Here is a 14,216-nt window from a genome sequence, read left to right as displayed (position 1 = left end):
TATAATGGATGCTATACTTACGTAAACTGTTTATCTTCTTCATGTTTAAAACAAAATAACTTCACACACACAGAAGTGTAAGATGCTTTCAACTAATCAAGCACGACAAGCTTGCTGTATTCAGGTCCAGAGATGGCAGTTTCCATGAAAATCTCTGGATCCATTTTGCCATCAACATCCAGAAACACCTTTATCAAGTTCTTGGAAAACCCACTAACCAGCGCCACTCCTTTCTCCGATGCCGGCACCGGTGTTGCCTTTGAATCCCTCAAGTTCCAAAACACTATTTCCGGCACCACATCGCCATACCCTTTCTCCCTGTACTTCCTTACTATGGCCTGGTAATCCGTCTCCCAACTATTCGCTGATGCCTTGTCAAACTCCATGTCGCTGAACACGAACACTCTCTTTATCATCTTCTCCGGCTTCAACTTCCCATTCTCTGCAACTTGCAGGATTAGATCGAACACCTTTTGGAAATCAGTGTTCATGCCCCACTCCATCCTCCTTATCCACAGGGTTTTTGATAAGAGATTGTCTCCTTCCACCACCTGCAGCTTTGGGTTTGCGCTGAAAGTAATCAACCTTCCCTTCCATGGCTCCTGACTCAACTCCGATATCAACAACCCTAGTGCTACTGAAACCTCCATTGGCGTCCCCGACATGCTACCCGACACGTCGGATACTGCAATGCAGTCACTCAACTTTCCTTTCTTCAGCAGGTCATCCACCATTCTCCTCCATTGAAGCTCTGCTACTTGTCCCCCGTCGTCATCGTCCAAGCCTGCAATTATTTCGTGTGGTAACAAAGCACCAGCTGCTATCTTTGCTTTTCCACTTTTCACATCTTGGAGGTACTGGGAGAACCGCTCGCCGTCATGCTTCAAGAACTTTTCCTTGTAAAACTTCATGGCTACAGAGGCTACTCTGTTGTACGGAATTGAACTCCATTTGTTTGCTCCTATGTACACCTCGGGCAGCTCCAGCGCTTTTCGAAGAGGAACCAGCACTTGTTTCCTCAACCGATCGCGAACTCTGTACGCGTAATGTGCCTCTTCGATCATTTGGTATTCGAGGTAGGATTCGCGAGGGAATACTTTCTTGGCGATGCTCTCGCAGATCAACGTTGACCGATCAAACGAGGAGTCAACGGAAGGGCACCACTTAGCGGCAAGGCTCACTCTATTGACCTCGCCGGAATCCAAGAATTGCAAATCGGATTTGAGATATTCGGCGAAAAGATCCGAGACGCGATCGTACAAGAATCTGAAATCAGGGTCATGCGAGTATCTCTCAATGACATTTTTAGCCATGGCAAGTCTCTTCTCTTTCCTTAGGGAGCTGGCTTTCTCTTTCTCCATGGCGTCCCTTTGTTTAGCTCTCTGTATTCTAGCGTCTCTAGTAATGGCGGGCTTCTTCTCTCTTTTTCCTTTCCTTTTCTTACCTTTGAAAGGAAATACTCCCACCCGCCTTCGACACCTCCTTGGACCCTTTTTCCTCTGCATCCACTCAGCTTTCTGGACCCGCCTTACATCGGGTCCTTGCAGAAGGCGGTAAAGGATCTCAGGCAAGTCCTTGAAGTAGCCGAAATTAGCAAAAGAATCGAGGTTGCAGGCTAGGGTTTTGGGATGGAGGCAGTGGAGCCAAAGCGCGGCGGTGTAGAAGCTCTCTTTATCAGATTTTCCAGTACCACGAACTCCTCTGAGATTACATATTAGCTTGAGGGTGGTCAAAGGGTTATGAGCCCAGGCCAGTTGGAGCCTTTGGGTTAGGGATTCAGGTGGTGTACTGGGTACGACATGGAAGAAGAAATCGAGACATGGGTTTCCGGAGCTAAGAAATGTAGGAGATGAATTCTCTGTAAAACCTATTGCAGGTGGTGGGGGAGACACCTTTGTTTGGTTGAAATTTGCCACCGTTAGATTCATGAATGAATCGCCATCGACGGTAGATGATGAATTAGGGATTGGGTTTTGAAGCTCTGGTGGACCAAGAAGAGTAGGAGAAGCCATCGTTGTAACTTGTCTTGAAACTTTTGCAGGTTGCTTGGCTACTTGATGTTTCAAGAGTTGTGAGGTTGAAGACGAAGATGCTGGAATTTTATAGTGATTTGATTCCTTGATCACTAAGTTTACGCCTTGCGAACCACGTTTTGATTTTTTTAATCGTTGACTGACGATTATATGTATGTTAGTTTGGCCATTGTTGCAGGTGATTGAATTTTATAACAGCAACGAAACTGCAGATGAAGAAACATAAAGCTATAAATAAATCCCAAATCTGGTAAAAGGTTCCATCAAATTCTTTTCCAACTCATCATCACATTCGATCATTCATATACAAGACACTACGAGAATTCTTTCACAAACTTTTTACTATTTTTTTAAAAACTCTAACAAATTTGGTAAAATTTTCACAGGTTTCTCCCTCCCACCTCTTGGAGCTCATAGCAACCTTCTCTCCTCGGCTTCTCACTTTGCGAGTTCCCCTCTCGGCCTCTCTCTGCTTGGATTTCCCCCTACTTTCACAGCTTCGGGCTCTGCAGAGGAGGGAGACAATTTTGATCAATACTTGGCGCTAGAAATCCTCTGAGAATCATCTTCTTATCCACTTTTCTTCTTTCCTTCTTCTTCCACTTTCGTGCGCCACCGTCAGATTTCATCTTCCCGTTTTCGGAAAACTAAACTATTTCATTTATATCTAATGTAGAATTAGCTATATATCTGAGAATACTTGTGTTATCATGTATTAATTATATTAAATTTATATATCTATATTTTATAAAACTATTTTATTATGTTGAAAGATATTTAATTTAGATAATATAAAATTTTCATAAAAAAGTTGATCTACTTCAAATAAAAAATCTCATTGTGTTTTTATAGTATATACTGTATATTTTTTGTATCTTTTTCAGCAGAAATATGGACATGAGATGGAGTTCATCATAATAGACCATAAGATAGAACGAAAGAGCAGGAAGGTTGTCCATATTTTTTTATGTAGTCAAGTATCTGCAGCCAACAAGAGTTGGGAAAGGATTGCAGACTAGCTAAAATTTGAGAAGCATGTTGGAGAGTATACAAACTCTTTGCTATGGACATGAGGTGCAGTTCATCATAGACCACAAGATAGAAGGCAAGAGCAAGAATGTTGTCTATATTTTCTATGTAGTCAAGCAAAAGGGATTATCTGCAGCCAACAACAGCTAGGAGAGGGCTACAGACTTGCGGAAATTTGAGAAGCATCTTAGAAAACACAAAGACTCTTTTCTCTGAGGGCACCGACTTTTTCTAGTGGCGGTAATTTGTCAGACCCCTGATCTTTGATAGTTACGGTGTATACCTAGCTATTCTTAGTAGCTTGCAAGATAGCAACGTATTGCAAGCAATGCTGAGGGTGCAGAGCTCACGGGTAATGAACAGGCGCATTGAAGGATATTGCAGCAACAGCATGTTATGTATTGTGAGCACTCCGTAAGCAGGAAGTATGAGCGGGCACGTCTTGAGTTGCTGAGACAAGCAGGCACACTGAGCAATGGCGGACACTGAAGGGTGTGTAGCATCCGGTGGTAACAGATGAGTGTCTCATGTGTCTGGAACATGGCCAAAAACGCACATGAGGAACAAGACCAGCAATGCGGAGACACTTGTAGCGCACAGCACGCGGAGAGCTGCATGCATTTACTAGTTGTCCAAGGTGGGCGCAGGAGTTCAATGCATCCCATATGACTTGAATGTCTATAGAACTCTAGATTTAGTTAAAGATAATATTTTATATGTGAATCCGTTTAATATGATTTATCAGAAGTTAATTTAATATAATTTTTTTGCTCATTAAAAATGCAAGTTGATTTCAAGTCAGTAGAAAAAAAAAAAGAGCGGGTCAAAATGGATTCAGAGTTACCCTTCCAAACTCGACCAGCCATATATACTTTTTTTAATTGGATCACACCAAGCTATTTTTAGTAGTTACTTGACGCAAGTTATTGGCTCCTGCTGGATATGATTTTCTGGCCAAATAACACGGGGGTTTCGGTTGCGAAATAAGCACAAAGAATGATGTTCTGGCCAAATACCATGTGTTCCGCATTAAATTCTCATCTCTTCCCAGCTTTCTATAGAAATCCAAAATTATTTCATTTCTGATCCTTGTGTAGTGAAGGAATCTAAGATTCTGATCTGATGGATAATCATGGAAAGCATCGGCTCTATTTATGCATCCACATTTAACCTCCAACTAATTCACTTCTCCTGCCCTCCTAGTATTGCCACCAGGCAATATAATTGAAGGGGTTGGACAAACTAGAAAAATAACAATGAAACTAGAGAAAGATTTAACATTGCAAGCAAAAGAAGTTTTAAGTCTGCAAAATTAGAAAAGTCATGGAATCTATTGATTGGTTTTCCTTCACTAAAGCCCTAGCATGCAGTATGTTCATAAAAGTACATGTACAAAGGATGAAAGTTATCAGAGACACCAAGTTCTGCAGCAGATGATAAGCTGAATAAAGATTTCTTCAGTTTGTTTCCATTGCTTCTTTGTGATATTTATCTAAATCAGCATCAAGATTTTCGACCGGAATTTTCTCACCATGACCTCTAACCTGCAACCCCTCCTGGTCCCGTGGCCACTAACACGAGACTGTCCAATTCCATTACCTCTACCTCAATCTCAGTTACAATGCATAGTGGAATATGTTTAGTGATCTACCAATGAATCAAGTAACAGTTTGCAAAGCAAAAAAATGCGTAACAGTATCCTATCACTCAATAAAATATTTTTTATTTTATTTGGCATATTCAATTAACTACATTTCTTTTTGCAGATGGTTTACTCTGAGAAAATTTATTAAGTGATAGAGTACTGTTACCCATTTTTTTGTTTTACAAACTGTTACTTAGTCTATTAGACCAGGAGGGGTCGTCAGCTTATCATCTGCTGTAGAACTTGGTGTCTCTGATAACTTTCAACCTTTGTACATCTACTTTTACGAACATGCCGCATGCTAGGCTTTTAGTGAAGGAAAACAGTCAATAGAATCCATGACTTCTAATTTTGGAGACTCGAGACTTCTTTTACTTGCAATGTTAAATCTTTCTCTTGTTTCATTATTATTTTTCTAGTTTGTCCAATCCCTTCAATTCTATTGCCTGATGGCAATACTAGGAGCGCAGGAGAAGTGAATTATTGGAGGTTAAATGTGGATGCAGAAATAGAGCTGATGCTTTCCATGATCATCCATCCGATCAGAATCTTAGACCCCTCTGCTACACAAGGATCAGAAATGAAATAATTTTGACCTTCCACTCCGATCATAATGAACTGCATAGCGTTTTAAGTCACCAACCTCTGAAAAGAGCTCCTGCATAGGCAAACAATTATGACTTAACTAATAATCTCTCACAAAGAAAAACAAGCCACCCACAAACAGGCCTGCATGATAAACACCAAACTGCACTAAGCATCAATGACTGGAAATATATTTTATGGTCGAAATGAAATAGAAATAACATCGAGATCAGAAAATTGGAAGAACCATTGAATTTAGAAAATGTCAAGACAAGATCATCATGGCTCATTGTTACGAAAGCAAAGAATCTTTTAATACCAAGATAGGTAGAGAAACTTTAATACCAAGATAGGTAGAGAAATGAAATCGTCATCATCAGTAATACCTTCAAACTGTGAATCAGTTTATCATTTTATTGCTCTTCTTCTTCCCTCCTCTCCATTTTATCTGCAGACAGAGAGGATCCACGGATAAACTTTCTTTTCTTCTGTACCTTATTCATTAGATGAATATACCTATGGCGCATGCCCATCACCGGATGCTTCTCCAACAAGAAATCCTTCCTATAAGCCTCTCTAAGCACAACAGTCTGAGTTCTAATCTTATTCGAAATATAAAAAATCCCTGGATGATGCTTCAGAATCTTTTCAAATCTTTTCCCAAACCCTAAATACTCTCCCAAGCGAACCAAGTTCTGTTTCTCCGTCTTCTTTGACACCAACAGCCAAAGCAACTCATGAAGCACTGCAACACTCCATTTTTCTGCCTGATCACTAACAGGCCCCAGATGAAATGCATTCTCGTAAGGCGAAATGTACGGCAAATCTTGCCACTGCTCAACCCAACACCTCACCTTCTTCTCCAACTCGAACCCTTTTGGTAAATTCATCGAAAACCTTATGGGCAAACCTTTTGCGCCTCTGTTTTCCATTTCAGACACTGCAAAATCGTCCTTCCACGAAATAATTTCTAACCCAAGCGTGATTTTTCCGCTCAAACAATCTCTAACCTCACAAACCTGAAAATAATCGGGATAATCGGAGAGAAGGCGAGTTACGTAATGATGAGAGAGACCTAGATCAAATCTGAATCTATCCACAATATGCAGAGGCAGTTTGGTAGCTCTGGTGAGCATCAAGAACTTGGCGAGTCTTTTGACGGCGTCGTTTCTGTGAAGAGTGAGGCTGTGAATGGCTTGTTCTTCTTTGTGGATAGATACAGCCATGGGGGTGAGCTTGACGTGGAGAGGGAGAGAGGGAGTGGGTTGAAATTGGGAGAAAATGGAGGGGTAAGTTTGCAGAAATCGGGAGGTAGAGGTGGGAAGATTGAAGTGAGGTTTGAGAAGGGAGAGGGAGGAGAGAGGTAGAGATTTGGAAGGAGAAGAGAAGATTTGATTGATGAAGGAGAGAACTTGTTGCAGATTTTTCTCTCTTTGAACTACATTGTCGAGATGATCATCACGAACCCATTTCACCTTAGCGTCTATGAAGGTTCGAGTTTGGTTCAGACGGTATAGGAGCTTGTTGCAGACTGTCGACAGCCATGGATTCATCTCCTATAAACAAGGATGGAGGCAAGCTGCGCATAAATATTAAGGATTTGAGTCAAATCATTCTGCGCATAAATATGAACAGCGTAATTTCACAAATATTAGGTTGCAGGTTGATAGTAAATTCATATGTAGTAATTATCTCGTAGATTTATTTTTTTAGAATTATACAACATCTAAATGATTTACATGGTAGGTGTATGAACCCACATATGCATTCTAGAAATACAAGCAATTTAGTCTTATAGCTTTATCTAGTAATAATCTAGAAAGAAATTTACTGCGCGAGAAGAAACAACAAATAAAATTTTATTCAACATAATAATTATCTAAATCTTATAATTTTTTAATAAAAATATAAAAATTCTGAATACAAACAGAAAAGAATGAAATAAAAAATACAAAACATGCACGAATTGCACCAAGAGAATTACGAAAATGTCTACATAAAATTCAAACACGAAGGGTCTTTAATAATTTTAAAATCTTAGTTAACCAAACACTTCTTTTTTCATCTTTATTCAATGAATTTAGAAATTTTTTTCTATAATCTTTTGGGCTTCTATAGAAGATTAACTATCTATTTACTTATATATGCATATCTTTTATTTCTATATAAATCATCTATCTTCATATATATATAATTAATGAATTATTTTTAATATATTGTTACTATCTCTTTTAAATTTCTATCTATATATCTCTCAATATTTATATTTTTTCTCTGATTTTTTTTTTCTTTCTCTTAGTATTCTCACTCTGTCTTTCTTAAATTCTTTTATTTATCATCTCGTTCTTCATTCCTTGATTTCAAACTCAAATATAACTTTCATAAATTATGATTACGTACCCGGGTCATGATAAATATATACGAAATTTTTCGATGATGCATAATTAAATTGAGAGGTCCCACCCAACTATATTGGACTCTGACGAAATTATCTAACTTAATTTATTTTGTGTTCACTATTGCATATATTTTAATTGAATAAATATTTTTTCTTTAAGTGTACAAAAAAAATTTATAATAATTTTTTATTAGATACGATATTTATAATATGAAAATATCCAATATTTCCCTTACCATCATAATATGATATCTATTTTCAATGAATATTTTTTAAAATATAATAAATTTTCTGAAATTTATAAAATAACAATATATCAATAAAATGTTTATTTCTTAAGGTGGTAATATATTTAGATAGTTGTCATACAGAATTTTCTTAAAAGTTTGTATAGTCTAAAAAGATTTTTTTTCAAATATAATATTTTTTAAAATCTAAGTTGTCTACAATTTATGATAATAGTACTAAAATTAAATCACATGCATTGGATATGAAAAACTACAAAATTTGGAACAATTCATAAAAGATACATAAAACCCACAGTGACTGCCGCATGATTTCAATCAGATATCATTATTTGACAATCAACAAGCATTAGTATTCAAATCATCATTTCTTTGCTCAGCTTTGTCATTTCTCATTTACCAAAAGAATTTATATCGAGATTGTCGTTATGACAGATGCTACATTCGTTTAAGCTAAGCATTCGCATTGTAATAAATAACTAAATAATTGGACATGCTCATTGTGAAAATTCAGGATTTAAATCTAAATTATCGGAATAAACAATCGCTTGTTTCCTTCAAGGCAGTATGATAAGAATCTCTTTTGTGCTGCTATATGAGGATGAATGACTTTTGAGGATACACAGAAGGCCTGCTAGCATAAAACCAAACCACAGAAGCTGCTGCTACCGTCTTTCTAGCAATCTTATTCAGTTACTGCAAAATGACAGCGTTAGCATATACCGGAGTTCGTGAAGGATCCTTTGGCTGACAATTCAGAAATTTCAACTGAGTATCATCAGTCTCCAAAATGCATTAACATCCATATGAACATTCAAATTTTTGCTATCCTAAGTCTGGTCTTCATTGCTTGTCAAAGTCCTGTTGCTGATGGTAGCTTTGGAAGAAACCCGTCACTCGGATTCCTCTACCTACATACACGGTAAAATGTCAAAGATCTGCCATCCATAAAAAATCCTGATAAACCAGCGTTCTATTGAGGCCAAGAGAACCAAGAGAATTTAAACTGATTACGCCCGCATCTTCCGTTTAAACTCATCATAACAAAAACACTATAAATCACAGCATTTGTTTGCTGGATGATATTTTGATGAAAAAATAAATAACATACCTTGATTTCATTTCTGATCCTTGTGTAGCAGGAGAATCTAAGATTCTGATTTGATGGATAATCATAGAAAGCGTCACCTCCACTTCTGCATCCACATTCAACCTTCAACTAATTCCCTTCTCCAGCCTTCCTAGTTTTGCCATCAGGCAATAGAATTGAAGGGATTGACAAAAATAGAAAAATCACAATGAAACAAGACAAAGTCATAGAAAAATCACAATAGAAGACTCAAGCCTCCAAATTAGAAAAGTCATGGAATCTATTGACTGCTTTTCCTTTGCTAAAATGCCTCGCATGATTAATATTCATAAAAGTACATGTACAAAGGTTGAAGGTTATCAAAGACACCAAGTTCTGCAGCAGATGATAAGCCGAATAAAGATTTCTTCAGTTTGTTTCCATTGCTTCTTTGTGATATTTATCTAAATCAGCATCAAGATCTTCGGCAGAAATTTTTTCACCATAACCTCTGACCTGACGACCCCTCCTGGTTCCACGGCCACTAACACGAGGCTGCCCCATTCCATTACCTCTACCTCGACCTCTGTCATAATGCATAGTGAAATATGTTTAGTGATCCACCAATGGACCAGGTAACAGCTTGCGAAGTGAAAAAAATGCATTAGTACCCAATCACTCAATAAAGTTTCTGAGAGTATACAGGAAGTCATAATCTGTACATTAAAAAAAAATTCGCATGGTATTTTCTCTTTTTTTTTTGAAATGTTTTCTTATATTTTAAATAATTTTAAAACATAATGATACAATTAATATGACAATATATATTTTAAAATAGAGTTTCATTTTTAGTTGATTACAAAAAGTTTTAGTTAAAATGAGAATAAATATATATAAATAATAGACAAATTAGAATTAAATGGATAACATTATCATGCAGATCTTCCACTAAGAAATAAGGTAAGACAATTCTTTTACATTTTATTAGAATTCCTTTTACTTTATAGAACTTTTGTGTATGTGAATTAATACTTACATTATTTTTTACATATTTACCAAAAACCCTTCAATGCTAGTTTCATATAATAATAAGAGTTAGCACGCTCTAGTTCCCTCCTAGTCACCCCAAAGATTTTTTTCCAGTAACCTGGCAATACCAGAAGTAAAGAATGGAAAAATGTATTAATCAAGGTAACCGGCTAGTGGCTCCGTCCTAAATGTTTCCTCTTCAAAGAGAGAATACAAGAAGTGAAGATCGAACAAAACTCATTGCATAACCCACAGAACATTCATAGAACTCCTAGAGAATATATGGATGTGAAGCCATTATGAAACTACTGAGTCAAGTATTGACCAGAGAGAAAATTATTAAGTTTTATTAGCCTACAAAGGGAAAATCCATCTTCAAAAAGGAAATGTATTTAATTGAAATTGCCAAATAAAAAAAAACAATTGACATAAATCAAAGAGAACATAAAATTAAATGTCAAAAGTAAAACAAAAAACATAACAAAAGTCGAATAGTACAACACTAACCTTCTAGCAGCTCCATATCGATTTACATACATTCCATTTGTAGCTGAAGGCAGAACAGAGTGTGCCATGATATTTGGTCCGACAATATCGATTTTCATAGGCTTTCCATCTAGTTGAACATTATCATATCTCTTGACAGCAGCCAGAGCTTCACTCCACCTTGAGAAGACAACTTCAGCTGTTCCCTGAGAAAAACAAGTTTCCTTAGTTACAATGAGAATTGATTGTGGGTCGGCTGGGTAAGAAAATTTCAGAGAATACCTTTGACCTTCCACTCCGATCATAATGAATTGCATACCGCTTTAGGTCACCAATCTCTGAAAAGAGCTCCTGCATAGGCAAACAATTATGATTTAACTAATAATCTCTCACATAGAAAACAAGTCAGCTACAAAAAGGCCTGCATGATAAACACCAACGTGCACTAAGCACAATGACTAGAAACATATTTATGGTCAAAGTGAAACAGAAATAAACATTGATATCAGAAAATTAAACATAATTGGAAATGAAGCTAAAATTGAGAAAAAAAAAATCCCCAATAACAAAGGAATTGTCCACATTACCTTCATTGTCCTAATCTTTCATGTGGGGATAAAAAGACCAAGTACTCTCATTATAATTAAAAATCCCACTAAAAAAAGAATTTTCCAGATTACCTTCATTGTCCTAATCTTCCATGTCAGGAAAAGAAAAAGATCATGCGATCGTGCTATAATTACAAAAGGCTATTTAGCAGAAACATCTCCCCTTGAGAATGAAGAACATCATCACCCCCAACTTGTACTAACTGTTCTGAACAGCTCATAAGTGGCTTTTGGGTTCAATTTAGCATAGTAAAGTTAATTACTAGAATATCCTTGATAAGTAGAGTTACCTAGTATGTTGAATTAATTCTACTATTATCTTTGGAATTTAAGACATATTTTCAGCTCATACTAGACTAGGTTGGAATTAAACTCTCTCTCAAGAATTCAAGTTTGAAGTGCTACAGCTTCAAAAAAAAAAATTAAAATCAAATTTATATAAATAAAAAATATTCTACCAATTCAGTAAAAGAATTAAGAATAATATTAAACTTAAATGGACCCTAAGGGAGCTAGTGAATATGGAAATCTCAAGACAGATGTTAGAACTTCCTCATTGTCAAAAAAGCTCATTCTCACAGAAAAAGGTTACATCAGTTAACTTGTAATCGAACCCAGTGGTAGCATAATTCCTGAGATGCTACAGTTGAACAAGATGTTAATCACCAAGCCATCCAGTGGACTACTAAGTACTTCCAAAATACTACAGTAATACTCCTTGTACCATGACATTTTACCACAACAGACCTCCTGTTTCACTAAAACCTTAACCTATCATACATAATCAGAACATTCACGAGCCGAACTAGTCGCACTATTCTAATAAAGCTTCTTTAAATATTCACTAAACACAATCGGCCAAACAAATAAAAGCCAAAAGCCGCCACCCTTAGATTGAATTCACTAATCTAATCACGTATATGACAAAGAAAACATAGCATCCTATGTTTAAAATATTCAACTAAGAACTAACCTTGATGTCTTCATTCGAAACCCCATAATCCAAATTGGAAATATAAAGCTTAGTCCCGCTCTCTATCGAGGAAGGCCCACCTACTCGTGCCATGAAACCCCCCGCATCTTCCATGAACGTGTCGTACTGCCAACCAGCATAGGGCGCTTGAACCGGCTGCATTCACGCGAACACACAGCAAACATCCTTACTTACAATGAAAGCTAAATCAATCAACCTATATGTCAATAAAGATAACAATAATAGCACTTCTTACATACGGAGCCGTTCGATAAGCGGCGCGGTTAGAGAAGCGATGAGAAGGGCCTGTAACCGAGCCGCGAGAACCCCTACCCCGCATATTGGAACCGTCGGACTTCTTACTTGAGTTGATGATATCGTCGAGGGACATGTCCAAGCGATTCGCCATTTTCCAAACACCACACTCCTTAAACAGTGAACTGTGGTGCCAAGAGCGGTGCAGGTATGGGGTTATAGATTCTTGAGGGAGCGGAAGATAGAGGGTTGGGGTTTGGGGAAAGATGGAAGGTCGAGGTTTTGTACTTCCGCTGGCTGCGAAGAAAACGGAAAGAGGGTTTAACAAATGGATCTTTTTTCCCCGTTAATTTTATATCTTATAATTTAATTTTCAAATTTTAACTAAATAATCTATTTCTTTTAGTGGGAAAAATAAAAATTATTTTGAAGTATTTTATTTTTTTTATGATACTAATGTGACATATATGTGTAATATTTTTTTATTTATTTTAATTTTTAAAAAATAAGAAAATTAAATATTAAACTAAAAGGCAAAGAAAAAATATATAATGAAAAAGAAGAGGAGATTATGGCTTCATGAATTTTGTTGGCACAAAATTGAGCGAGAGATGAGAGACGAATTGATTGGTTCTTAAAACCGAGATTTGCGTGATGAAAGATGTTCTTTTCGATTTGATAAAGTTTAAAGTTAAAAAATTATAGTTTTAGATGAACATAGATTTCTTTTTTTTTTTTAACTTTTAGAAATTAAATTATGAGAGAGAAGATTGATTTAAGAGGTTGGGAGATTTTTTTTTTTTTTAGAGTTAAGAAACTGAGAGAATCGAGTGATAAATAGAGAAAAGAGTTTAGAATTTTAAGTCAATAATTTTTATAAATTGTTTTAAAAGCTAGAGTTAGAGAATAACTTTTTGAAATTTGTTTAGAATTTGAAAGTAGTCCAGATTTAGTTTCAGATGAAAAAAATTTGTGACACTCGAGTTCAGTTGGAAAAAAAAAAAAAACAAATTTGAGAAGAAATCATAAAACTAGAGAAAGGAAGAAAAAGGAATGAAACCCAATAGCTTAGGATAAATTTTTATTCTACCAACATTCTTTGTTTTTGAATTTTTGTAAAATGAAAATTTGACAAATATATATAACATATCAAAAATTAGTAATGACAAAATGTCTTATACGGCATAAATAATCTTAGTGAGTTAACATTCATTTCAAATTAAATAATTAATACGGTCCTAGAGTCAATAAGAAAATTGTCTCGATTGATTAATTTAAACTATGCACAAATGATTTTATATCTATTAAATTATTATTATGTAAATAAAAAACTATTTTACCGTAAATCTTTCTTTTACGTGTTGAATCCTCTAGACTTATTTGAACATTAACAAAATTGTAACTCCTTATAAAGTTGAAGTGTGTAGGTAGTGCTTGCAATATGTTTATGGCTAACAATTCAAAAATTATTCATCTCAAAATAATTTGACTTAAGTTCGATATTGTTATAAATGAAGATTTCAGTGAACAAATCACTTGGTAGTGATCCTTTTGTTGTACTATATTAGAGTGATATAGGGAGGCATGAATAATATGGTAGACATCATGTATGAGAATTGGGTCCGAGTTGAATACTTGAATTTGAATTTGAATATGATTTTCTTTAAAAATTTCGAACTCAAAATTTGTAATATGACAAGTTTGAAAAAAGACTTCTTATTATTATCTTTTCTTTTTTGTATTTTTATATTATATTATTACCATATATTTTTTTTAACTTTATAATACATTATCAGCAAGGTTAGCTCTACAATTTTCTCTCCTAAATCGTTTTAATTCATCTGCTTAGGTATGATTTATG

The 14,216-nt window shown here is 35.7% G+C and overlaps 3 protein-coding genes across 5 annotated transcripts; all 3 read right to left on the bottom strand.

Annotated features, from left to right (window-relative positions):
* Nucleotides 1-17: 17 nt before the first annotated feature.
* LOC110807010 (uncharacterized) lies at nt 18-2,012 on the bottom strand. Its single transcript, XM_022032029.2, has one exon. The coding sequence runs from the start codon at nt 2,010-2,012 to the stop codon at nt 93-95; it is 1,920 nt and encodes a 639-aa protein (XP_021887721.2). The 3' UTR covers nt 18-92.
* Nucleotides 2,013-3,902: 1,890 nt separating this feature from the next.
* LOC110807012 (Ubiquitin carboxyl-terminal hydrolase family protein) lies at nt 3,903-7,016 on the bottom strand. 2 transcript variants are annotated; one of them, XR_015814163.1, is made up of 3 exons: nt 5,679-7,016; nt 5,318-5,365; nt 3,903-4,150 (listed from the first exon to the last, which is right to left on the bottom strand). XR_015814163.1 is itself a non-coding variant. In XM_022032030.2 (2 exons), the coding sequence occupies exon 1, from the start codon at nt 6,843-6,845 to the stop codon at nt 5,706-5,708; it is 1,140 nt and encodes a 379-aa protein (XP_021887722.2). In that variant the 5' UTR covers nt 6,846-7,014; the 3' UTR covers nt 3,903-5,365; nt 5,679-5,705. The 2 variants fall into 2 exon arrangements, 1 of the variants encoding a protein (XP_021887722.2); XM_022032030.2 differs by having other exon boundaries at nt 3,903-5,365; nt 5,679-7,014.
* Nucleotides 7,017-8,288: 1,272 nt separating this feature from the next.
* Nucleotides 8,289-12,688, bottom strand: LOC110807029 (RNA-binding (RRM/RBD/RNP motifs) family protein). 2 transcript variants are annotated; one of them, XM_022032047.2, is made up of 6 exons: nt 12,357-12,688; nt 12,101-12,256; nt 10,802-10,870; nt 10,541-10,725; nt 9,047-9,590; nt 8,289-8,846 (listed from the first exon to the last, which is right to left on the bottom strand). In XM_022032047.2, exons 1-5 carry the CDS (start codon nt 12,507-12,509, stop codon nt 9,434-9,436), a joined length of 720 nt encoding a protein of 239 aa, XP_021887739.1. In that variant the 5' UTR covers nt 12,510-12,688; the 3' UTR covers nt 8,289-8,846; nt 9,047-9,433. The 2 variants fall into 2 exon arrangements, with proteins under 2 accessions (XP_021887739.1, XP_088065906.1); XM_088209780.1 differs by having other exon boundaries at nt 12,361-12,502.
* Nucleotides 12,689-14,216: the final 1,528 nt, after the last annotated feature.

The sequence above is a fragment of the Carica papaya genome, chromosome 8 (assembly GCF_054855325.1).
Source record: "Carica papaya isolate Zhongbai chromosome 8, ASM5485532v1, whole genome shotgun sequence".
In the NCBI taxonomy this organism is placed as follows: Eukaryota; Viridiplantae; Streptophyta; class Magnoliopsida; order Brassicales; family Caricaceae; genus Carica; species Carica papaya.
Note: the sequence above shows the minus strand (reverse complement) of the source record. Positions and strands in the feature narration are given on the sequence as shown.

Excerpts from the sequence above, each read along its gene's own strand:
- LOC110807012 (XM_022032030.2), bottom strand. The coding sequence starts at position 6,845 with ATGAATCCATGGCTGTCGACAGTCTGCAACAAGCTCCTATACCGTCTG.
- LOC110807010 (XM_022032029.2), bottom strand. The coding sequence starts at position 2,012 with ATGGCTTCTCCTACTCTTCTTGGTCCACCAGAGCTTCAAAACCCAATC.
- LOC110807029 (XM_022032047.2), bottom strand. The coding sequence starts at position 12,509 with ATGGCGAATCGCTTGGACATGTCCCTCGACGATATCATCAACTCAAGT. Across the intron at positions 10,726-10,801 it reads ATCGGAGTGGAAGGTCAAAG|GGAACAGCTGAAGTTGTCTT; the intron begins GTATTCTCTGAA and ends TGTTTTTCTCAG. Across the intron at positions 9,591-10,540 it reads CGATATGGAGCTGCTAGAAG|AGGTCGAGGTAGAGGTAATG; the intron begins GTTAGTGTTGTA and ends GCATTATGACAG.